The sequence below is a fragment of the Ptychodera flava genome, chromosome 14, assembly GCF_041260155.1.
Source record: "Ptychodera flava strain L36383 chromosome 14, AS_Pfla_20210202, whole genome shotgun sequence".
NCBI classification, from domain to species: Eukaryota; Metazoa; Hemichordata; class Enteropneusta; family Ptychoderidae; genus Ptychodera; species Ptychodera flava.
The window spans coordinates 31688207-31715437 of NC_091941.1; the positions used below are offsets into that span (position 1 = coordinate 31688207).

General features: G+C 35.8%; 2 protein-coding genes across 2 annotated transcripts in view; one reads left to right on the plus strand and one right to left on the minus strand.

The window, feature by feature from the left end:
• Positions 1–17657, minus strand: part of LOC139150161 (HEAT repeat-containing protein 5B-like) — a 44426-nt gene extending 26769 nt beyond the window's left edge. The window contains 17 exon segments of the mRNA XM_070722345.1: positions 292–530; positions 1157–1266; positions 1666–1765; positions 2280–2432; positions 2797–2908; positions 3391–3641; positions 3962–4114; positions 4380–4629; positions 5077–5228; positions 5790–5967; positions 6537–6686; positions 7214–7322; positions 7865–7937; positions 7940–8075; positions 10222–10412; positions 13070–13107; positions 17529–17657. Coding sequence (XP_070578446.1) covers positions 292–530; positions 1157–1266; positions 1666–1765; positions 2280–2432; positions 2797–2908; positions 3391–3641; positions 3962–4114; positions 4380–4629; positions 5077–5228; positions 5790–5967; positions 6537–6686; positions 7214–7322; positions 7865–7937; positions 7940–8075; positions 10222–10347 — 2292 coding nt within the window. The 5' untranslated portion in view covers positions 10348–10412; positions 13070–13107; positions 17529–17657.
• Positions 17658–17700: 43 nt separating this feature from the next.
• Positions 17701–23653, plus strand: LOC139150162 (zinc finger protein-like 1 homolog). The gene is made up of 6 exons (XM_070722347.1): positions 17701–17919; positions 19167–19278; positions 20198–20391; positions 21461–21713; positions 22664–22793; positions 23259–23653. Exons 1-6 carry the CDS (start codon positions 17818–17820, stop codon positions 23461–23463), a joined length of 996 nt encoding a protein of 331 aa, XP_070578448.1. The 5' UTR covers positions 17701–17817; the 3' UTR covers positions 23464–23653.
• The last annotated feature ends 3578 nt before the right edge of the window (positions 23654–27231 follow it).

Sequence of the window (27231 nt, forward strand, 5' to 3'; positions counted from 1 at the left end):
GCACAGAAATCAGTTCATAGAAAACATTATCACACAAAACCCAATTCATTGTACAAGTACTATAGTAATACAGACAAAGACACACAAACTTAAATTTCAGTTATGATCAATTGAGTTGCAATATGCAAGAGGCGAGACAACTCTCCAGTAATATGACTACTAGTTCAGTCACTTGTCAAACAAAATCTTGAAGAACACTTTTCACATTTTTATTGAAAAAGATTGCAAAGTGTATATTCTTAAAACAAAGCTGTCAACCCTTTCAGCAAATTTGGATACATTTGGACACACCTTTCCAATTCTTAAGTAGATAGATGAAGGGTCGTGCTCCAAGGCACCAGATCCCGATGCACTGTTGGGCTGTAACTGCATTTCAATTGATTTGTGATCGGTCTCCTGTAACCATGACTGCAGAATGATGCTGTCATCCACATGGCACATACTGCGCAGTAACGATGTGGTAGTGTTGGCTGGGTTGTCTGTCAGTGTAAATTCAGCTACAAGCTCCCTCAGCAGTGAACTAAGGCTTCCTGTATAGTAAAATATATAACACCATATGGGTTAGGGTTACTGAAATGAATTAGGCATCCACTGTTAATGATTTTTTCGCTATTTTTGTTTGTATGTCAGTTGCAATTTTTCTTCCACTCCCCAAAGCATGTTAAATCTCTTACGATTTCGCTTGTCAACATAACACTTATAGAATGCACTGTTATTGTGTGTATTTGGATTCTAGTCCAGACCAGCATTCACTTGTTAACAATGATACGAACCTGAAGTTGACATAAAAACAAAGATAGAGTAAAAATCATCAAACTTTACAGATACTGACCCTTAGAGTACAAAGTGTCTTATAATATTCGGCATATTTCACAAGAATGATCTCCTTATTTTCAGCAGGAAGTTAAACCTTTCACCATCAGCCTTTGGTACATTCCCATCGCTTTAACCCTTTAACCATGATGGTTTAGCCCAAACACATTGTTCTCAATAGTGATTGTGGACCTGTTTACAGGTAATTGGGGGTGAACAGTTTAAAAGCTGGACATAACTACAGAAAATGGAGGTGAAAGGGTTATGGGGTAGAAATCAAATTAATGAGACTCACAAAAACTTGAGGAAATAGCTTTATGGCAGTATATTATCAGTTACATACCTTCATACGATACCGGTGGAAGCAAGGCCAATGTCTCATAGAGCCGTAGCCTGACCATTGCAGCACAGGCTTTGAGATGTGCCCCATACATCTTGATGACACTGGGGATACTAAGAGAGGAAACAGGAAAAAAATTCTAGTGGTAACTTACTTTGCCATCATAATTGTGACTACAAGATTTAGTCGATGTCAAAACAGACATTAATACATTTGCAAATTGACCATTTCACTTTGATATTTGCTACCCAACAATAACAACACCAGTCAAAACATGAACAATGCGTTCAATAGTTGCTTTCTACTCATATTTCATCAATTTTTTACCACTCAAAAAGTAATTAACCATGCGTCACATTCTGCATGAAAGGGATATTTACCTGCACAGACATAGATAGATACTTCGTCCACAAGTCACTGAGTCTAGGAACTTGGATGTCTTTCCCCTTACCTTTACATTATTTTCTATAAAAACTTGTTGAAAATTTCACTTCTTTAAAAAAACAACTTACTTGGCCATCATAGACATTGCACAGTCCAGTGGTGTCATAATTCTTCTCACAACATCATCTGTTACCAACTCTGGACAATGCAGTAAGAAGCTACGCATTGCTGTGGAAACAAAAACAATGAGATAAGTGACAAAAACAACTCACTACACACTAGTTTACAAACAGTTCTTCCTATAGCTATATTACTATCTAATTCGACTTGATATCTTTTGACAATCTCACACATGAAATTCTGCTAGATCTTCTCTGTAGCAGTAGCACATTCTAACCACTTGTTGTTTGTTTGCAATAAAACATTGATAAATAATAACTCACAGGGTCATTCATTACTTGTTCAACATAGGTGACAATCTTTGTGATGTACTAACTTGCACATTTCAAACATGACATGAACATTTATATTTCTTATGTAATCTGATACGAATGCAAAACAGGTATAAAAACATCTGCTTTGCTCTACATCCAAACTTTCATTGCTTTCGCATTCTGAAGTCTTGTATACAGAGACTCAGTGTTTCACTCCGTGTAAAGGGTATTTATGTAGAAACACACACCAGCTAATTAGGATTTTGTAATGTTATAGTGCAAACAATATACTGCTTGTAAATACTGACCACAGAGAGCTCCAGTTCTTCCTTCCAGTGTGACTTGCCATGTAAATGCATCGCCCCTGGCTTTCTCTGATTCCAGCTCTTTGGTTGACCTGGGGAAAGCATTCCTCCACAGCAGTAACATTTTGGGTAGATGCTGTTTGATTACTGGTGAACCTGGTATTCAAACAACGGGAGAGTTTGTCAAAATCATTTCAAACTTTATATAAGAATTTCTGTTCATTAGCCTTCTACAAGCAGAGTGTGCTTTCAATGGTAATAAATATTTCTACAAAATATATACATGAATCAATCAATCAATCAATAAACAAATAAATAAATCTCAAAAAACCAATTATGTAAACATTCGTCTATACAAAACAAATACATTGAATGGAAAATGAAAAAATTGAATGAACTATTCAAGTACGTAGGTACAGAAATGAGTACTTGTAAAAAAGAAATGAGATAGGCCCAGCCTGAATTTGACAACTTTAATAAGCACAAAATTTACAATGATATTGTTGAATTTTCATATTACCCAATGTCATTACAGCACCGAGTACAAGCCAGCCTGCCTGGGTACGGTGTAAAGACATACGGCTATTCTGTGACGCTGTTCTCAGTAGGTCTTCTCCAATGCTGAATATGGCCTGTGACGACAAATTTTTTACGGTGACTCTAATTCTGGCTATTCTTGTACTTCTTAAATTTTTTGAGAATCACATATTTTGTAAGAAAGCTTGAATAAGTTTGTGCATATATGGGTCACCAAGTCTACAACTTTGTAACATTATACCAAAAAGCAGGAAAAAATTTGGTCATCATTGCTTACACACCTGATGACAATACAGTATGACAATTACAACAACATTACAAATCTTCAGAGAATAAAGTAACATGGATGAAGTCTTTTGATTTTTTAGCAAACACACCAGTACGTTGCTTTGCAAGCACATGCAAATATCTTTTCTGTGAGTTGAATTCAGATTATTTCTCCTCTCAAACTTTTCATACGATAAGGTTCATTGTGGAAGGAACAACTTTTTAATGGCAAATAATCTCCTAAAAAAGATTTGCAAAGGACTGGTACTGATGCCAAAGTGGCGTCAAGTACATGCCAAATTGAACTTACTTTTCCTTTGGCATGTGGGATTCCTAACGGGCACTCGTGTACCCCTCCTAGTAGTGCAGCCAGTGCAAAGCTATACCCAGACACTGCTTCTGGTGATGACTTCAGGCTGTTGATCCTGTCCATGCATCTGTCAATCAGGATCATCAGCTGCGATGGTAACGCCACTGCTATACAGCGCAGGCACCATGCCGCAGCAAGTCTTGCAGCTGGCGATGGATGCAGTAACACTGAGATCACAGGCTCCATTATCCCTGTAATGAAAACAATCAATGACTATAATGAACCTTACCTAGTAAACATTTGCTAATAAAACCAAAAAGATCAGAAAAACTTGACAACTTGACTACATCACTCTGAAATATAGATAATGAGCACTCCAGTTCACATGTTTATAATGATATGTGCTCTCACCAGCACCATGATGTGGTAACACTAAATAGTAATTATTACTATTTGAATTTATTTCACAGAAGAACATAACAGTTTTTAATCTTCCAAACAGTTTAATATCCAGTTTAGAGCTATCAGATGGTGGGAAGAAATAAAAGGACATCTTCAAATAAAGACATACCTGTAGCAGGCTCTGCCACCAAAGGCGTGGCACATGTACCGAGTAGTTTAACCAAACTTCCAAGTTCTTGTAAAGCACACACCAGTACATGTTGACTGGTGGTAATGTCACTGTTGTTTCCCTTGCCATCCATGCTGTCAAGACTATCATCACCTACAGGGTGAGTCAAAGTGCAAGCAAAAATTCAGTCAAAGATCTGTCGCATGAGGGCGCTATTTCCAGTGCAACAAGAATTTCTGGCTAACACAAAAATATTTTGTTATACTCCTATACTTCCTTCACTCAGTGTCTGATTTTGTGTCATTCAAATCAGTGGTTCATATGTTTTACATTGATAAAGCAACATACTATTACATTTCCTATACTTGAACTGAAGATCAAATGTTAGATGGGGAGAAACGAATGCTCTGAAACTCACCAACCAGGTTCATCTGTTTTGTTATAATGATACATATCTCCTTGGCAGCAGATCTCTGGGCTTTCTCTCCCAGCATACTTCCCAGTAAACTTCTCAGGATGAAAGCGACACACTTCCTGGCATAGACAGCATCAACATGAGTAGGTGCAGCCCGGGGATTGGCTACCAGTTCTAACACATGGTTCAGCAGGATAGAAACATTCCTTTCAAGCCACAGTCCACCCAGTGTCTTCACAAACACAACATATGCCTAGAAACAACAGACACTCATTAGAATTTATGCACATATGAGTGTATATTGTAAACTTGAAGATTTTGTACAGCAAGCCTTGGACTAGTAGTTTCTTACAAATTATGTATTTACCGTATTTGTTTTTCTCTGCATACATGTCGACAGAAGACTACCATGGCAACTGTTTTATGAATTAGCTTAATTACACTTGAAAATATTGTAAAATAATGCATGTATACAGATATGGTAATTCATGAATGTGATGAAATAAACAGGTGGCCTTACAATCCATATTGACAATACGGTAGTTTGTTTTTCTTGCCATACATATTTCAAGAGGCAGTAAGTTCTGCAGATCCACACAAAACTAGGTATGTGTATAGCTTACTGATATGTATGTGTGTATCATGCCGTATGTGTGTATCTTACTGAATCTATGGTGTGGCTGTGACTGCAATATCATACCTGTGTAACACCGACTCTGATCTCTCGGTTCACTGTTCCACCTTTGAGAAGTTCTCCACCTCCCCCTTTGAGAAACCCTGATCCACCTTTCAGAAATCCTGACGCCATAATGTTCAATGCTTCCTCTGTAGTTATCTTCTTAACTTTGGCATCTGTTAATAAGATCCATGGATTTGTCATGTGATTTAATCACAGAAAGAAACTCTTCATGGGCTACATGGAAACAAACACTCTGCAGTTCAAACCATGGTGCAACTTTCATTCTCTCAACTTAATCTGAAGATGCATGGCAAACAAAGGTGTATTGATAAGCAGTTAAACTGGTATTATTTGAATCTGTACTGCACTCAATGAAACTACATTTCATAAGTCTGGTATTGAAAATTGAGAGAATTTGCTTAAAATGGTTAACATGCCTGAGTTGTGTACCTTAAATTTTCGGTTTCCTCCACTTTTGTAAATGCCAAATGTAGTGCATAATTTCACACACTCTGTGATTCTTTACAAAATGGAGATTTTATCCTCTAATGCCTCTAGTTCAATGTAACATATGTTCTGACTGGCTATGGAGATGTGACAGATTTGAATCGGATATCGATATCCTATAGTTCGTAGGCAAGATTTAAGTGTTAAACTACAGACAGCAAAGACGAAACACATTTTTCCATATAACTTTAACACATTGCAAAACACGGGAGTGTTATCTTCCTTACCTCGTTTCACTCCAGGTTTGTTCATTTGAGTGGTTGCCATCAGTACACCGAGTAATTTTGCCACGGCACACCTGACATCATAATTTGAGCTGTCTAGAGCACGGAAACAGTGACTGGCCATGCTTTCTACTTCAGATGTGTACATGAATGGTGCCCATTGTATCAACTCTAGAAGACACTGGTAGACAAAACAACACAGCAAGATATGTCAGTGGCTGTTCTTTTACTATATTGACGACAACTTCAAAAGGTCCTAAGGTAGAATGTGTCTCAGGGACAGATATTCCCTACTCCTAAAACTTTTACAATATTTTTGGTCTACCACTTGTGGGGGCTTACTTTGGAGTTCATGGAGTTTATAAAGTTTTCATGAACTTATTTTTGTGAAAAGCAGAAAATTAATCAGTCTTCACAGACTTAAATGGGATGGCAGCCAATTTGAATTTCAGTTGTTGGGATATATTTGGTAATTTGCGCGGCACCAAACTTTGCACAGTGAACCCTGATTTTTTTAATGATTTTAAAAAGGAATGGTTTGAAGTTAGCAAAAGTTTAAGTCTTTGAATTTTAAGGCGTACACTACAATTAACATACAAAGCAATCTTCAATGATCTTAAATTTATAGACAAGTCAATCGCTGAGATTCTTGTAGTACAAAATATTGACATTAGAAAGTGTAATGATATTAAGTTTGTGATTTCAAACGTTTCTAAGCTAAATGGAAAACATGATGAAAAAATATTTTACCTTTGATGCAGCACATCTGACTGACATACTGCGATCCACCAGACAATTTCTGGCAGCTTTGTAGATCTCTTTGTAGTAAGACTGGGCCGCAGTTCCAAGACCAGCCAGAACTTTTTGTAGACAAAGCATGATTTCACTCCGCCCTTGAGACTGTGACAAAATATACATCAGTTAAAATGGACCTGTAGACTCTGATAACACAAGAACTGACAGTGAACATGCAGCTCTGTATTCTGGGGGTCCATTTCCCTGATCAAAATTGACAAAAATTTCATGATTGCTCCTCATTTTTAACTCTTTAAACGCTGCCATTTTTCCCATGAAAATTATTGTGCGCAACATTTTACCAATTTTGTGAATTTTTCTGTATTTTTTTTGACAATTTTGGATCAAATGAACATCACATTTTATTGGCTTTAGATTTTTATCAAAATTTTAGCCAAATTTAGAAAAAAGCTGACTAGTGTATATTTTGATATAGGCGACAAAAATTGACTTTGGCGCTCAAATGGTTAATCTTCCTGTTGCCAATTTGAAGAACTATAATCTTTATACACTGTAAGTTTTACCATCTTGTGATGATATGATTTATTGTATGGATCAGATGATCCACTCCATCTGGTGCTTCTGCAATCAAAGATCACTGGTTTAAATTGAAGTGGTTCAAAAACACTAACCTCGGCATTTTTTAGAGCTTTGACCAAGTGCTGAATGGTTTCTGCAAAAGTTCCTCCAACCATTCTGCCAAGTTTCTCGTACATTGCACCAATGCAAGCCACAGCCGCCCTGTTGATATGAAAGGTTTTTTGACAGTCATCTTTCAGTAATTATGTTCCCAAGCATGATTTAACCATTGTTACTTGACTAATTAAATTCATAGTTGCGCTTGAAGTTCCTGTCAATACCTCCGATACTTCAATATCAAATACACAAGCAACTTATAGTTCACATGAAATGAATGGATTTGTCAGCAGGAAATTAAAGTTTTGTTGGTTGTCATATCCATTCTCGTTCATTATCACTTTCTAAGTACTTTTGAATTATTTACAAAATTAATCTCTTGAACTGAGATTACAAGGGTCACTGCTTTGTTTCTTGGTGATATTTATCTTAAGCATAACTCACATCAGGCTTCAGCAAAATTCGTAAGACTCACAGAGCTGTCACCATTTTGAAAGCATGTGAATATTATTACTGAACTTCTTTTGAGTTTTGGACTATTGTTTAGCCTGATGGTATTCCTAAACTATGCCTCTGGACAAGACATGCAACCTTACAATTAACGGTGTCTAGTATTGACCTTGTATGCAAACATGGGATGGACTTACAATCGTGTTGGTAGGAAGCTTGGTGAATCATCTTTGCTCTTGATGATGTCGTTACATTTATTGACAGTGTCGAGAGGGTAAATGTGTCCCCTACATGATAGATTGTGGCCAGACACTTGCCCAGTAGTTTGCGAGTTGGTGGACCTGGCGATTCATGAAGTTGACTGAGAAGCTGCTGTACAATCTTCTGCTGGGATTCTTTTATGTCAGACTGGTGTAAATGTACAAGAATTTTTCAATTTAAAAGTATATACATCAGGTGAACAATGCACATGTCACTGTAAGACTCCTTGACACAACGCACAATCAAAATGTGAATGGAGACTTGTTTCTGCAAAGGAAACATTGTATGTGTGGGCTATTGAAAAAAAAACCCAGCCATGCATGTGTGTAGATGAGAGACACCATTAGCAATGTATCAATAGATGTTCCATTCTTGCTCTATGGAACCTATTCACGACACCACTTCAATACATTATATCTAGGTGTTTAATGCTGGCATTAGATCTTGTACTCTTACGCGTATAAATTCTTGTGAATTTTAAACTGAAAGCGCCTAAAAACTCACTGGGGATTGTGTGACAGGCCAGCAATGTGCTAACCAAAATATATACAATATACATATTTGGTGAATAATGCTGCAGTCTTTCGCATCCCTTGAAATTTTTCACAACTAAATACCAAGCAGATACAACATTGGCAGTAAAAAAAACATATTTCACAGACGTAATCTCCTTGATGTGCTGGACCGTAGGGATTTTTCACAAAATTTTCTATCATTTTAGAAGACGAGGACATTTTATGCATCTCAGTTTATGATAAAACAATTTTGTTTCAGTGAAGCAAGCAAATCACTGAAGTCTTGAATTGCCTTTGTGATATCACAGTATTGAAATGGAAGGTCATTCACGAGGTTACACAGCTCTTCACAGCCATTATGCACTTCAAGAAATCTAGTGAAGCAGCTGTACAAACTTATTTGCATCAATTTTGAACTACAGAGAGCTCTGGTTTGCATGTGATGCCCTCTATACTCTGTTCCAGATACATGAAGTCAGCTGCACATTTAAAATTGAAAGTTTGATTTTTTTCTGCCAAAGACCTTCATACACACTAAAAGCAAAACCTGTTATACACAGTGTCTATAGAAGTGGTATGTGTTTATATTCATTAATCCTTCAGGTTGGCAACCAATTTATATGCAAAAATTCTTTATATCTTTTCACACCCAAAACCTTTAAAATTTCAATTACCAAGGTAATTGACTATCACATCCAAGTAGCTTTCAAATGGTCTATGATAAGACAGGCAATTTATTTAAGTGATAAATATTTTTCACACCTTCTTGAGAAATTGGGTTATCAACATACATGACATACAATCAGTAGGTTGAAAAATCCATGCCTCATGGATTTTTCAATCTACTGATTATTTGTTATTTCTGCAGATTGTATCAAAGATGTTCAGTCAAAATGAATGAAAAATTCAGACAAAAAATGGAGAAATCAGTGTTCTCACACTTTCCGAGAACATATTATACAAAGCCTGCTCTGCCACAACTTTTAGAAAGAAAAATATTGGTAGGAGTATTTCATACGAGACGGCAAAATTTAATTTTTCAATTCTTGAAAACCCTTTCTTGAGATGATTGGCAAAGTGATGAAGACTATAATGATGATTGGATTAACCATCATCTAAGCTTCTTTGTATATCAGAAATTAGCTTGTTACATATTTATATATACAATTGAAACTTTTGAAAGAACACATTGTCATAAGGAATGTTCCAATGGTTGTCATAGCAATACAGACCCCCTTGTTTGTAGTTCAGATACTTTTAGATGAAATCTGCTTGTCAGAGACCTATTGAAATGTTTGAAGTCAATTAGCAAGCTGGCTGATGTTGATAGATGTTGCCCTGACATTTCTATTAAAAAAGTTTTTATGAAAGATTTGTCACATCATACAATATCCAACCATGTATTTTCTAGTACTTGAAAGCTTGAAGAGCGCTTGAGACATTGCCATAAATCAACTTTGTGAATGATGTAGCCATACATTACTATAAAAACAATGAGTTTTCTCAATGTATGCTGTGGTTACGTGAATGACAGTGACTACTCTAGTTATTGAACTGGTTGTTATTCTTACATTTTGAGAGCAATTTTGTAAAGTATCCTGGTACAGAGTAAGGACCATTTTAATGTTATGCAAACTGCCTGCGAATATTTATCACATTTGCAAAATGGAAAGCACATACCATGATGTAGATAGAGGAAAAAAAATAATATGTTCTTGGATCTGAATGGTTTCAATCACACACAAATCACCTTATTCAAAATGTTGATTCACACTAACCTTTTGTGCAGCCACTAGAACTTTATCAAGGAATCTCAGCCATTCAAAGATGAAAACTGGCCTCTTTGATTCTGCTATTTGTGACAGGGCCTCTTCATTGAGTAGAAGGCTGTGTGACAGCTCCATCACCACCTGGTGTACAGGTTCACCTGGGTTTCTGATGGTACTCTGTGTGCTACCCAGGGTGACACCTGTATTGTATAGGATAGCAGATTGGGAGAGAGCATATAGTTGGGGGTTGACCACAAAAAATGAGGAAAAAGCACAAGGGAATGAAAGACATGCCAGCATTACCAATTGATAAGCATCGAGACAAGAAGGGAAGGCAAAAAGACACATAAGACATGTGAAAGGAGAGTAAAGGTGTGAAAGAGAGGAAAAGAGAAAGGAAAAATAGGTGGTTAATATTTTACCTACAATGTTTCCTGCAGTCAATTTGATATTCAGTACAATCTACACTACAGCGTTTAACACTCTAAGTATGGTGGCACTTTAAGAAAGGCTGGTACCATTTCTACAACTTGCCAAAAGTGGGTGATTCACCTCTTTTTCATAAAACAATTCAAGAATGCTGCAAGTATGCGGGTGCAATGATTAGATGTGCATGATGATAAAAATGAATACTTAGCCAGGCACACATCACAATTTGGAAAAAAAATCATGGTCCAAATAGTTTTCGACAATGAAAGCATTTGAGTCAATGTGATACATGTATAAGGTGACAATATTTCTGCATCCGTTTTATAATAATTCATCTTTGGCAGACTATTGGAGTGTGTTAGCCTTTCTGAAAGCACTACCATTGCTTGGAAAGTGCATTGTACTATGGAACCTGGCAGAAAATATGTGCTTTATTCATGCATGCAGTTGTGGCTCATGTAAATGGTGTATGCCACCAAGTTCATGGACAAATTTAGCAAAACAGTATCAAATATCATCTGCAGTGTAAAAGGCAGGCAAAGTAAGTATACAGTATGCAACTTACAAGTTATGAAACTTCAATACATTGATAAGGAGCCCAAATTTTTAATTACTCCATCACCAGTACCAGCCATTATCCCTTCACCTTTACTGAACCCGAAAAACAGTAGAATTATAGCTTTTGCATTGGTCTATGAATAGACTGTAGGGGATCGTTTTTGTCTTTTACACAATATGCATCATATTTTCGACCCTGGCATCTTGCTGTAGCAAATCAACATTTCCCAGTATTCTTTCTGTGTTCAGTGTCTAAACAAGTTGCAACATCACACGAGGACAGAACTTTACATGAAAAGCACTTTGTCTGTATCTGACTTAATTCATCTCTTCAGAAAAAAACATTCCGGACTGACAATCACAGTATATTTGCACCACTGGCAAAACAGTACTGACAAGAAATATATAACAGTATGTGTGAAGATGCAAGATTCAGAAGGGGAGTAAAGGAAATGAGTTTAGGGTGACTGAACTCTGAGGAATGGAATGCAACCTGTAATGATTTGTGTGTGCAGACAGGCAGCAATGTCACCAAAACATACTTGAATAAAGTTTCAAGTGCGGTATAATTTCTAGTAATTACATCTGTGGCCTTGTGGTTTTAAGATGTGCTTTAGTGTGAAGAACCAATACGCACAAAAAAGTTCACTAGTATGCTACGATTTTAATGTGTTTGGTACATTATTACTTAATGTTTCCCACTAGAATTTGTGTCAGAATCTTGAATATTGCCAGTTTTTAAAAAGGTGAAATTAACAATTTAAGGAAGAGTGATAGAAAAATGTTAGCTGATGTAATATTGTGCATTGTGGTGAATACACATGAAATTGTGAATATTAAATTATACTATCCATACCAAAAATTATTCCCTTATTGATTTATCGAGTGAAATTATACTAAAATTTGACAAAAAAAGTTGAAGAGTACATGGTGGGTGCACATGAAATACTACCAGTGTGATACACAGTCATCATTCATATTGCAGATCTATTTCTCATTAACATGAAGCAGTACGTTACAATTCTAATCCAAACATGTACACTGTATGGTATATACAGAATGCAATTTCAGGGATGTTTCATTATTGGCTGATCACCACAAAATTTCATCAATTTACAATGTTTGACCCAGTGGCACATTAATTTATTTTGTCTAACAGACACAACTTATGCATCAGTGAATGGCAAAACACCTCCACATATCTTCCTTATGCAATAGACCTACACCATACATATGCGGAACCATACATATTTGGTCAAATATCTACAGGAAATAATTGCTATAAATCAGAAGTATGTATGTTGCAATATTGACAAGTAAACATTACTATATCATGAACTGCAGTCTTGAAATACACAGGTAAATCATTGATTCTTGGTACAAATATTGCAGAATCAGTGGGACATCTTTCTGTGCGATGTGAAAGCACAGTGTGACAACCAAGTGTACTTGATTTCCCATCTTTATGAAAATGCAAAAACAGACTGAACAATACTGACACAATAACCTTGAGACAGTGGTGCAAAACCATTTCACCTTGTGAAAAATTACTACACTGAGCAACTGGCCAAACTACATCTAGGTAACACAAATGTCACATGGTACCAGATAAGCTGGCCAACATGCAATGCTGTCAGTGGGGGATTATACTACAGGGAAACCTTGCTAATGCAAGAGGGAACAAAATATAAGAATTCTCAAAGAATGCTAGATATAGTACACCAAACAGTATGTAAAAACTAATAAACTAGTGAGAAATATCTTAAATGGATAAGAAAACTACTTTGTTAATGATGTAAATATAACTAAATGTATGTGTAAATAAATTGACATAAATTGACAAAGTACTGAAATGAGGTATTGAACTTACAGGCTCTGCTGTGCCCAATTTGTCACCTGCTGTGACACCTGGAATCATGAAAAATGAAAAATAAAATACAACGTAAATGTAGGGCGTATGTCAGCAGAATACACATGCATGAAATAATGTACAAAAACTATAATCAAAAGAACATAGGGTACGCACCAGAAAGTTATCAAAAGTAAAGATCAAACAAATAATTATGACGTAATAATGTATATGAGTAATCTTGGTGTATTAGAGTAAATGTGTACAATATTCTCACACATAATGCATATACTGAAATGCCTTAGAAATGTCTGTATTGATAGTTCTACAATACTGAAATTTGTCTAACTGGGTAAAAGGGACCTCCAAGATTGCACATCTGGCATATTATGCAAAATTTTGACATGTATGTATGCCTTGAAAATGTTACAAAATTACTGAATAAGTTTCTTGTCAGTTTTGCAATTTTATGATTGTGACAATGGGGTAGAAACAACCTTTTCGGTAAACTCTGTTTTGTATAAAGCAAAATAGTTTAAAACCCCATTCAGCAAAGTGACCTCAATTGCAGAGAAACTGTTTGACAACAGGAAGACTGCAGGAGAAATATGGTTTGTTATATCATCTGGCAAGGCATATGTCACCAGTTACGGAAGTTGACCTGGTTTCATTGTTGTATATATAATGTTGTATGGTACTAGGTCTGTATAATTTACGTAGCTTCGCTGCTTTTGAGAATAATTTATTCTCATTTTGAATTACAGTATATTATTTCCAACTATTACTAGGTAGACAGCAACAACTGTACATGAACTGTAATGACAAAACACTAAATCAGACATTGATTCAGCGTACATCACCGTTTGGTTCAATACTATATAAATCAAACCCCTTCTCACTTTGTGGACTTACATGTACAACATTGAAGTACACAAGAAGACAAGAATTTTCAATCTCACGTCTCATTTGTCTTTACTGATCAAACTTGTACTGTGTACATTGTACATAGAAACTGAAAACGAAGTGGTTCTAGTAATTCGGGAAAAGTGCTGAAGTGGGTCTGAGACGATTGCAACATGACTGTGAGGGCGCTTTCTCCATTATCCATCTTATTCAAGAGGATAATTGCTTGCTCTGAGTCATCCAGAGGTACTGTGTCACTTACAGTGATTTACTCCTATTCACTCACTGCTGTTTACCAGAAAAAATGTCCCTGACATATTCAAATAGGTGCACACAATGGAGTCAATGTGTGTTGCACATTTACAAGACAAAGTCATTTGAAGGGGAATGTCACAAAAATTCAACGCCTTATTCCTGTGAACACTTCAGTTGAATATAAAATTATGTCAACAACAAATTAATTTCCATTTTTCAATTAAAATCACACGTAATATATAGTTCACATATGTTAAAACCTCTTGTTAATCAACATTACATGACAAGTGAACATATTTTGCTGCATTGACTTTTCTTTGTAGATTGTTTATCCAGTTGTTGACCTTGTCACTTTCCCTTGATCTGAATAACAGACATTGATTGACACAATAAATTTACATCATTTATTCAGAATAAATTATGGCCACTACAGAGCTATACTGGATGCTGAAAAATATGAAATGTTCATGCAGGTTATCACATTGTCATGGAGTTAATTTTCAATGACATCTGTCAGTATTGTTTGATTTATATCAGTGTGTATCAAAAATCAAAACAAAAAAGCAGCTGCCCTGCTAAAATTACAAGAAGCAACATCATAATATCAACATCATGTATAACCTTACTGCAAACTTAGGAACACAATCTAGCCTTATCAAGTGACATAGAGATGATCTGGTATGCCTTATCAAGAAGACTTGCTTTGACTTCAAGACATTTTTGTGATGGCAATGAAAAAATTGCAATATTTTTAATGTGACTTTGACTATACAGAACAGCTTATCCCAATAACAACAAAACATCCAAAATCACTAAATTGTACATTTTGTCCAATTTGACTTATCTGAATATAATCAACCCTAGGAGCCTACAAATCCTATGCAGTAAGTGACTGAACAAGAGATTTTTCATAGTTTGAACTATCAGTCCCCATCATCATTGATCTGACAAATATTCAATATCAAAGAAACTGGTGAAGCTATTTGTAAGAAGTTGCAAGAAAGACTATCATCTGTTTGTTAAACTCTACACACAGAGCAAAAATGAAAACCTAGCATAAAAGATAAATTAAATAGGACTGTTTTTTTTCTCAATTACTACGATAGATATTTTTTCATTTACGGTAGGGTATTTTTCACATCTTTCTATTTTTGACTTTATTTTTAAAATTGATATTTCTCAAGTTGTTCCCATGCAATAAGGCAAAAATTGCTATAGAGAAGTGATGTGGCAGTGTCAATTCAGTACAACAATGTTTTGAAAAGGCTGCTGGCATGAGGTCTTGAAATTGTCTAGTGACTGGCTGTTCAAAGTCCATAAAATACTTAGCAGTATCAGCGTAATTGATCCATTTTGAGTTTGTGAAGATTCAATGTTGGTGTGAACTGATTTATAAATACTTTTTATCATACAGATGTTAAGTTTGTGTCCAACATAAACAAATAGCATATTGTTGACCTCAGCTGTTGTTTGTGGCAAGGTTACACAGCAGAATGCACATGATAATACGGTAAGCTCTTAAATGTAGAAATGCTAATCGTAAAATGAAACTTTGAACCTTTTCAGATAAAACGATAAAACTGGCAGTTATGCAACTTTTTAAGCATTACCAAACCAAATTTCTGATACAGTCTCCAGTATCTGGGTATTTCACAACACAGTAAAGGGGATTTAAAAAAAGTCACACTGGTCTGATATGAAAGGTTGTCTTTATGATCACATATTATTTTGCAAGATGAGCTTCACCCCATAGGTGTATATCTCTGCCAAATATTTGAGTAATGCAGGACTTTATACATTATAATTGCCTTATTCTGGCCTTACTTCAGTGAGCTGGGCAATTAATAAGAGCCTCCACACTCACTGCTCTAGAAAGACCATAATTTATTGAGAAATTACCAAAAAAAAAAACATTGTGAGAATGTTTTGCATTTTTTCTATTTTTCTTCATTTTCTTTCTCACCTGAATTGTGGCTCATTGATTGAAGACCTGAGCTTTTAGCTTGGACAGCAGATTGGAACTGTCTACAAAATTTCCCAAAACTGGATACATAATTAGGGGACCTTATGAATGATAAAAGCAATGACAAAATGGTTTTCCCCGGGAAACACAACATGTACGGCCAGCATAATCTCTGACTTTACTTTCAGTTTTGAGAATAAATGGGTTCTAAGCTTACCAGTTGATAAGACCAGACAAAAACAATGAAAGCAATTGAGGTTAGTTAATTTGACTAGCGGTAATAGATTTGTTGTGGACAGTAGTCATGTAAATTTTACAGTGGTTCCCTAGTTATGCTGCTTAGGGTTCCCCTTGGTATACCATTGCATGTACGCTTTATGAAAATGATGTTGGGTGAATGTTAAAGTTGATATGAATTGACTCGAATGTCAAGTCATTGCCAAATTTTGAGAAAGCCATGAAAGGCTCATATAATACACTATCATCTCACATCCTTCAGTGAGATGATAGAAGATAATGGTCTGACGAATACGAGTGAAATATCAACAGCTGATGTATACTTTGTAAATGCCAGAATTAGTGACATCAATCACTGTTATTAGAGTAACCGTGCATCAATACACCACATTAGTGAGGTAAGAAAACCATCATTCGACAGACCTTGTGTTGTTATTGACCTTGTGTTGTTATTGCTCCAAGAAATGCACTTGAACAGTTGAACCTACAGACCACTGAGCTCAGTACTGAGAAACTGTTGGAGGTACCGTGGATTCAATAACCATTTCTAGCTTGCCGTCTTTGGCATTATAAAGAATGGATGCGAAATATGAAGTCTTCGTGAAAAATTCGAGTATTGAGATATGATCCAGTACGATCTGCACAAGACAGCACTGATGTATAGTCCCCCTGGCAACATTGCAGACGTAAGGTGCAACATTCTCTTCTCAGTTTTCATACGAACCATAGTTGGCACACCCACCAGCTCCAGGTGAACCGATCTCCCTATACTGAGAGAGTGGAGGAGCCGAGTCCTTCACTTCATGTTCAAGCTTCAGGGACAGTCGGGAATTCGTATTCAAACCAAGTTTGCTATGGATTAGACTTGTCAAACCACCATAATCAAACAATTAATAATGCTAACAGTATAAGTGTTTTGACACTCTTCTGCTCAATAGACGTAATTCACACTTCTACTTCGGAGACCGGAACATGTATGACAATCGCGACAGTTCAGTGCAATACAGTGTACACGTACGTGTGTACGAATCACTGGACTGCACACACACAGATCAATTAATCAGACTTGAGGGAATTTTCCAGTTGGAGTTGACAAGGTTGTGTACAAGTGGATGTACTTACCTGTTCTAAAATATGGTAGAAAGAAAAGATATTTTGTAATCCGTTAGGGAAAAATGAATGGATACGCCGTGGGATCAATTTAATTCGTCTCACTCGATAGCGGAAATGGCGAATATGGTCGCGTTTCCATAAAGTCTCGTTACAGGCGAGATGCGCAGAATACTGCGCGGAGTGACGTGGCACAGAAAAACAGCTACTTCCGACTTGTGACTCTCGCTGGACGTACCCAGTCCATTGGTAACAAAATATTGAAGATCACGTCCACAGTCGCATCTTTTTACTTTGAATAATGGGATTGTGCAAGTGTCCGAAAAGGAAAGTTACAAATTTATTCTGTTTTGAACACCGTGTGAACGTTTGTGAGCACTGTCTTGTCGCTAACCATCCGAAGGTAAGACTTCTCCGTGATTGTGTTGAGGACAGAGAGATAACTTCATTCCAGCTACACCACTTTCAAAATTTGATTTGATTGTACTGACGTTGATGACAAATTGTATCTATGAGAAAACAATTTCAACAGCGTTTGAGCTTTTCGAATCACTATTACGTGGTCATTCTGTTCAAAGTCAAGTTCAATGAAACAGCAGAAGTTTGGGAGGGGACGTACATCCTAAACGGTGAGGGAGTGCAGCGGCTGTAGTTTCATGCCAGCTGTCACGTTTCAACGTACTACTAGTATTTGTGCCATCACGAAGTTAAGTAGGGAACTTATGCCATCTGAAAGAATCCCAAGTTGTTCAAACATTACGAGGAAAGTTCCATAAATATGATGTTCCTGCTGCAGTCAGCAATATTCTTGCCCCTCCAGGCTCCAGTCCGATCCCTTTGCTGCATTGAATTTGAAAAGTGAAAGTGTTTTCTTGGATTTCTGAAGGCATGAGTCTAATATGGCTATTCCAGCTCTCAGTTTTGCTCTCACAAAGGGTCTATCAGCAGAGAGTGTGCGGCAGCTCAGTAATGACACATAATAGTAAGTTTGTTGGTGCCAGATTTACAATTCGCGTGAGTCATTTGTGTATCCTCTGAAATGTTCTTTTTAATTGAAAAGAAATATTTTGACAAGTTTTTGTGTTATCATATCAACAGCAGCAAAAGTAAGTTTTGCGATAAATGCGCAATTGTAAAATTTTAGTGCTTGCACAGAGAGACAAGATCTCATATTGAGAAGACTTCACAAAATAGTCATATTTTATTGTTGCATTTAAAATTGAACATTGGCAGCACAAAGCCTACAGTGTGTTTATCTTATGGCTCATATTTAGCACCTTACTTGTTTTGCCAACACAGCGTGTGAATATGTACCCAGCATTTGTATCATTGACAAATGACTTTTAGTCTGGACTCTAATTCAATTATCACCCAATATTCATATATGCAGGCTTTTGAAGACAAACTGAATATTGTGCGTTTCAGCATGCTGTAGGGAGACAGCAAGAAACTGTATTCGATGTATTGCACAGAAGAATAAATTTGTCCGTTCAACATGTAGTTTCAATGGACAGAAAACCAAAATTCCCGCACATGACACTTACTGATTGATTCCTGGTTTCAGCATGAAAGCAACCATGGCATTAAAGTTTCCCAAAGTACATGTGTACTCTTATTCCTTCTAACATGAGGTCTTCCATTCTGTTGCAGTGTATAGTTCAATCATATCTTCACTGGCTACAAGACAGTGACTACGATGCATCATGTACATTATGTAAAGTAAGCCTATCAGAGGGTGAGGTAGTGAGACTTATATGCTATGGTAAGTGTGGTTGGTAAATGACATACACATGTGCATGGAACCTCTTGTTGCTGATACAGTTCCAATTAGAGTATCCACCCAAGAAAAACAAACCTTTCTGTCCAATATTTCAAATTCAGTAGAAACCAATTCTTCAAACAGGGACACATTTTTTGTAGAACACCTGTCATGTTTTGGACGTTTATATCACAGTGCCCCTTGCTAAGATCAGTAAGCCAGTAAATGTCACTAGGTTCCCAGTCATCTGTTGTGGGTTCCTCACAAATAGAAGATATATGTTTAATTGTTACCATAGTTTCTTCATTGCAGTATGTTCCAAAAGTTATTAAAACATAGGTATTCTCTGTACAGGTTTACCATTTATTTTTTTCCTTGGGTTAACATTTATCAAATTGTCATGAGATCCTGTTGCAAGTGGCTCGCACAATGTTTTCAAAATTTCAATACAAATCAAGACTATTCCTTTCAGTCTGTCCTCTTTCCTTGTTTTGGGTTTTCCCCAATTTTTCTCAATTGTTTGTCATCAGTTTCACTGACAATCAGAAAGTGAAATCAGACATTTCAATCAGTATGTCAAGGATTTTTGTATTTTTTATAGTCAATTGTATGTTTTCTATATTTTGTGTATTGAGTAAAACTGGCTTCATTGTACAGGGAGATGTTTGATATCAGAATTTCATGCCCATCCAGTGTGGTGTTATTTAGCTCGCATTTGGTATATGTATATATACCAAAGAGAGGTTATCGTATAAGGTGAATTAGTTCATTTTTTATGCTACATATCAATGCATTAACAACACATAAATTAAATTAAATGTATCGTTTCTAAATTTGAAATTTGTATCTACCTGCTTAAGTACATAACTCGTTGTTCAGAGCGTTGATTAATCTTTTTTTCTGATGGCTGTATGTATTTCAGATATATTTCACTGGGAATGCCTGGATCAGTATGCCAAGGAATTCCCAGCCAACACAGCCCCTGCAGGGTATACCTGTCCCACCTGTAAAAATGGAATCTTTCCCCCAAACAACTTAGTATCACCTGTAGCAGATGCCCTTAAACAACAGCTATCACGAGTGAATTGGGCCAGGGCTGGCCTTGGATTACCACTAGTAAGTCTTTGAGCTATAACCTCATACGTTATGAGTATGACTCTGCTATGCTTTGATTTAGATGGAAACTGCTTCTGTACTTCTGATATGGGTATATCCTGCAATTGCATTTTGATTGGATTTTTTTTAAATCAACAACCTTATTCATCACAATTGCATCTCTGAATCCAATATGAACATCTTGTCCATAATTGTTAATTGTTATACATCATGAATTTACTTTAGGAGTGTGCTGCACTGTTATACTACAAAATCTATACCTTTGATTGTAGAAGCCCAGTAGGATAAAAATAGCTCATCAGAAATATTTTGTAACATTTTGTAAGCTGTTGCAGTAGCATTCAAGATAAAGCAAACATGGATAAGTGTGATGTTTTGGTTCCAAGACCAATTGTACTTTAGACAGTTCTGTTTCTCCATCCCAGCACATCACAATCTATAAGAGTACCACTTCGGGTGACTGTCATCAATGTTCTTTGTTTATCTACAGCATATTTGGTCTTCCACACACTAAGACAATTTCCACGCTGTTAAGATGTAATGAGATCTGACATGGCTTTGTAGTTTGCAAGATGTATTTTCAGAATGCAGAACGGACGACTAAATTTTAGTAAAAACTATTTAGTATGCCAGGTTCAGACAACCTACTGTTACATTTGATGTCTGGGTTTAATCAGTTCTTGAAATGATTAGAAAATAGTATCTGTTCCGTCTTTGAACTTCATGAACCTACTACTAAACTTCTTGTCCACTAAAATTGGAGTTGCAGATACTTTCAACTGCATGTTACCAAATTTTCAAAATTAAGACTCAAATTTTTACTCTCAATCAAACCATTGCAAAACAGTACAATATTTGATTTGGAAAAAAAAAACAATTTTATGTACCCCATATTGCCATTTTTTCTTTAATGTTGGTCAAAGTTTGAAAGTTATTTTTGTGAATTTTATGAAACTATCGATAGAGAGTAGCAGCATTAACTTTATGATGGAAAAAAAATTATATTTGCTATAACTGATGTATGTGCTATGTTGGAGCCACATTACAATTTTTGAGTTGTCTTTAACAGATTGACGAACCCACAGAGCAGGACTTAGACGCTCGGTCAAGTGAGGCATTAGTATCCGGAGATGAAACCAGGACAATGACCAGTAATCAAACAAGACTAGACAACAGAGCAAGTGCTGTTTCAACTCCACAGAAGACAACTCCCAAATACAGCAGCACAGCAGCAGTAGACATAACAGAGACAGTGCCACATGCCAGACTGGATAAGAAGTCCAGTACAAACACCAGTATGTTAGATTCCAGTATGATGACACGTAAGTATTGGACAAGCAACATTGGATGGTCTCCTTGAGTATGAGATTGAAGTATGTACAAATCTCATCAACAAATTCACAAATTTACATAACTTTTTTAGTAGATGCTGCTATGATAATTTTAACCAATGAAAACTGCAGATTCTTATATTTGGTTTTCCTGAATTTCAACTAATTAAACATGTAGGAAATGTTTATTGTCGAAATTGTCATTGGAACGTATTTTCAGCTTTGTGTTTCTGATGCAGTACAGTAACAATTTGTCAAGGTTCATGTTCATGTATTCAGCATCTAAAGTCCAATCTAAGGGGGTCATCAGCATGACATAATTTTGTATTTACTAATTTTTTTCAAAGCAAATTCATAAATTGACCAATAGATGGAAAAACCAGGGAGGCCAAAGGATAAGATTTGAACAATAATCATAGAGATTCATCCTGGTATACAGTATTGACAGTATGGTAGTTTTTTCTGGTAATGTGCAATTTGGCAGTCGTTACATGTATGCAAGAACTTCACACTGTGAGTTTTCTGTTATGCAACTTGATTTGGTGGATAACTCACCATTTAAACACTATGTAAGTGTAGTATGTAACTGCAAAGTGTCATTATGTTTGCTCATTAAGATTTTCACAGTTACCGGTTTATCATAGAAAACATTGCCCCATTCAAATTCTTTTTGGTGTGTTTGCACACACATCCAACTTGCCATTCAAGATCAAGCCGCAAAGGGTGATAAAACCTTGTGGCAGCTGTACTTAGCAGAGTTCAAGCTGGTTTAAAATCAGAATTTTCGAAAGTTTCACCCTATCACAATTCATCATATTTGAAAGATTACTATCATCGAAATAATTGCATGACTGCAAAGATGAGAGAAAGTATTTTCATATTGACTGAAAGTGAGCAAGAATAAGTTTTATGAGTCTTGAGATTCTCTGTATTTTTCTCAGCGTCAGTATCGTCACCTCGCAAACTTTACGATGCCACAAAGGAAGACAAAGTGCTTGATATGTCACATGACCACGATGCAGACAAGTACAAGAGGAGAAGTGCCCTTGATTGGCTGTCAAGGTGGTTCAAGTAAGTCACTTATGTTTATTGATCTACATATCATCAATAGAATTGAGCAGTTGAGTTGAAACAGAGCAACATTCAATATTGTACAGCATGAAAGGAGAATCAGTCTGATGTACAGTTGGCTGTGTATCATGATAATGCAATAGCTATTGCTGTCATGTGCAGTTTGCTTGTATTTATTTTGGAAGTGTACAGATCATGTACCGTGTACAGATTTTTCAAGTTCTCAAATCTCTTAATTTGTGGCATATGATATAAGTGAAATATTGTATCTGAGTATTATATTTGAGCTTTGATATGTCATTGTATTTGAGCATTTATGAAACTAAAGGATGTGTGAAATAAGCTGTAACATCCACAATATACATTGAATGTATTTACGTATAATATAGACTAAAATAAACACTGGCATAGCTATGTAGAAGTAACAAGAGCGTCATCATCGTCATCCTTGTTGTTTTTCATCAGGTCACGAGCCAAGAGACAGAAAAAGGATCCAAATGCAAGCTTCAAGAAATTTGCCGTCATCTTAGTATTTGGACTCATTGGATTCTTTACTTTGGTAATCATCATGACAAGAGTTGGACGGTCAGCGGCAAATGATGATCCTTTCTTAGATCCTATGGCTAATCCAAATATCAGAGTTGCTAGGGGACTGCCTGATGATTCCTAGTTAGATCAAACCACAACAACACACTCATTAAGTTAGACAGCATACAATGCAGGACTTGAAAGGACACTGGAATGACCAAGGTTGTGATGAAATGCATATCTAGCAACACCTTGTACATTAATCTGTACTCTTCAATGTTTGAATTTTACATGTGGTTGTCCATGTAAGACAGTTTTATGAATGCACTGGTTGCAAACCAAATATCCTCCTATGTTGGATCATGAGACGCAAGCAACCATCTGCCAATCATAAAACAACCCTAAATATGGTCAAAATTTCATTTCATGCAATTATTCATTTTGTTTAGTGTCTCAACGGCTACCCTTTTGACAAAGTGAGAAGCTAAATCTCAGCCATTTTATTCTTGTACATTATAAATTACTCCCAATGCTTTTATTTGAAATTATTAATTTATTTGTAACCGATAAGAACAAAAACCCTGAACAAATGCTGGTTAAAGGGATTTTATGGTTTAACTCTAATTGATATTTTTTTTATAAAACAGCAGATTACACAGGTGAGTGTGTAATATGACTGATATCCCTAAAGCTGTACTGGCTGTTCATAATCAAATCTTCCCTTTGAAAACAGGATATATATTTCAACGCTGAGGGCATCGGGTCTAAGTTCAATGTGTGTGTATGTGTATCTTGTCTAAGTTCAATATATATATGTGAGTGTATGTGTATACGAAAAGTGATTTTCTTGTCAATGCAGGCAAAGTATAGTGCTCAATGCATTTCTGCAGGGCGGTAATACTAAGAATCTAGGAACTTTTAGTTGTCACTCTACAGGCTACAGCAATCATCAGGATTGCTTAGCGCATGAAACAGCCTGTATAGTGACAACTACAAGTTCCTAGATTCTCAGTATGTATGTATGTTCGTATGAGTGTGTGTGTGTGTGTGTGTGTGTGTGTGTGTGTGTATATATATATATATATATATATATATATATATATATATATATATATATATATAGTAATTTGTATATGTAATCTGTGTTTTTATACTTTTACCCTTTCCCCACCATGGTCCAGTCCAAACCCATGGGTATCATAGGTGAATGTTGACCTTGAAGTTTGGTGAATGGTTTAAATTAGTCCGCAGCTGATCCAGTCAGTCAGTCCTTCCTTATTTTGCTTTGAGTACCATTATTTCTAAAAAAATATTTTAAAAAAAGACATTATAGTAACATTTTGAAATACATGTACAACCTGTTTATCATAATGTGTCAGCCTCCCATTGTAATGTCTCATTTTAGGGGATATAACATTTGTTATTTATTTACATAAAGATATGTATAAAGTCATCGCCAGTGAATTTTGCATTGTTATGCAGAGAGACTATTTGGCTGTGACCAATAACTTTGAAACTCAACTGACAGCCTTTGCTGGCTTTCCGGACATTAATTCAGCATGAATGATTCATTTATTATATGTAATGTACAACTACAAGACTTGAATGAAAGTCATAATGAAGTAAATCAGATTCTATCATGCTTTCTCTGTGTAGGACATTTTAATTTCTTATTGGAATGTCTGTGTACCATTATATAAGACTGTGAATCAGGGCATTTCACACAACATTGTTTCTTACAACACTGTATAGTTTACAGGAGGGACTGTGTCTACCTCAGAAACAATTGCAGCTGATGGTTTTATGTTACTTCTGTAGAGGTCTGTAGATGAAGCAAAAGAAGTCCCAATTTGATAGTGTTCTCGGAGCTTCCAGATTTAGTAACTTCTCTGTGCTGTTTTTCGCAATACAAAAGTTGGATTATTATTGTGAGAAAACTGAAACACATCAAAAATAATGCATGAAAGAAGAAGTGTTTTTGTACATGTTAAGTCTATTGCAGCATTCTATGATTTTATGGAGACTGTACTCAAAAGTATCAGTTGTTATTTCAGTATGGTTACCTGAACTGGATCTGTTTCAAGGCAATACACACCTTGTGACAGAAAGCTGTACACGTTTTGTGCAAATTCTCCTCAAGGAAACATTAGAGCACTTCCTTTCATAATCAAGAACAACAATCGAATGTCAATGTGTAAAGTTTGGGATTAGAGAAATGAATCACCAAAAATTTTTAGTAATGTTTGAAATTCAAAATGACCATTTTTAGCTCCGCTGTCAGCGACGCGGAGCTTATCAAATAGGTTGATTTTCCGTCGTCGTCCGTCGTCGTCCGTCGTCGTCGTCGTCCGTCGTCGTCCGTCAACAATTGCCTTCTCCTCTGAAACCGCAAGTTCAATTGCTTTGAAATTTTATATGCAGTTCACTTAAGGTGACCTCACTTCAGTTTGTTCAAATCGTGGTGAAATTTGCATATTTGTATTTTTGGGGCATTTTTTGGTGTTTTTGGTAAAAAAATCTTCTTCTCTGAAACCGCTCGTCCGATTGCTTTGAAATTTAATATGCAGTTTGCTTAGGGTGACTTCAGTCAGATTTGTTCAAATCGTGGCGAAATTTGCATATTTGTATTTTTAAATCAATTTTTGTCATTTCTGGTAAAAAAATCTTTAAAAATCTTCTTCTTCAAAACTGCTAGTCAGATAGCTTTGATATTTGGTACATAGGTCCCTAGGGATGATCTATTTCAGATTTGTTCAAATTGTGCAGAAATATGCAAATTTGCTTTTTTAAGGCAATTTTTGCCATTTTTGGTCAAAAAATTTATTTTTCAAAAAGTACTGGTCTGATAGTTTTGAAATTTGGTATACAGGTTTCTATCGATGAACTAAGTAATATGTATTGAATTTCTGATGAAATCTGTAATTTTGTATTTTTGGGACAATTTTTGCCATTTTTGGTCAAAAAATGTGTATTTCCAAAACTACTCATCCGATAGCTTTGAAATTTGGTATACAGGTTCCTACAGATTAACTAAATGATAGTTATTGAAATTATGATGAAATCTACAATTTTGTAATTTTGGGGCAATTTTTACCATTTTTGGTCAAAAAATGTGTATTTCCAAAACTACTCATCTGATAGCTTTGAAATTTGGTGTACAGGTTTCTACAGATGAACTAAATGATAATTATGGAAATTATGATGAAATCTGCAATTTTGTAATTTTGGGGCAATTTTTGCCATTTTTGGTCAAAACATGTGTTTCTCAAAAAGTACTGGTCTGATAGTTTTGAAATTTGGTATACAGGTTTCTACAGATGAGCTAAGTAATATATATTGAATTTCTGATGAAATCTGTAATTTTGTATTTTTGGGGCAATTTTTGCCATTTTTGGTCAAAAAATGTGTATATTCAAAACTACTCATCTGATAGCTTTGAAATTTGGTATACAGGTTTCCATAGATGAACTAAATGGTATTTATTGAAATAATGATGAAATCTGCAATTTTGAATTTTTGGGGCAATTTTTCCTATTTTTGGTCAAAAAATGTGTTTTTCAAAAAGTACTTGTCTAACAAGCTTTGAAATTTGGTATACAGGTTTCTATAGATGAACTAAATTTGATCTTTTGAAATTATGATGAAATCTGCAATTTTTACTTTTTGGGGCAATTGTTGCCATTTTTGGTCAAAAAATTTATTCTCAAAAACTACTCATCAGATAGCTTTGGTTGACATGTTCTTAGGGATGATCCTATGTGATATATTCAAAGTATGATGAAATCTTCAATTGCGTATTTTTGCAGCTTATTTTAGCCACTTTTTTCTGGCCACTGCATCGAGCTATCAAAGATTTCCACCCTTCTTCATCAACATGTGTAAAAAATAGTTATTCTCTACATAAACACAG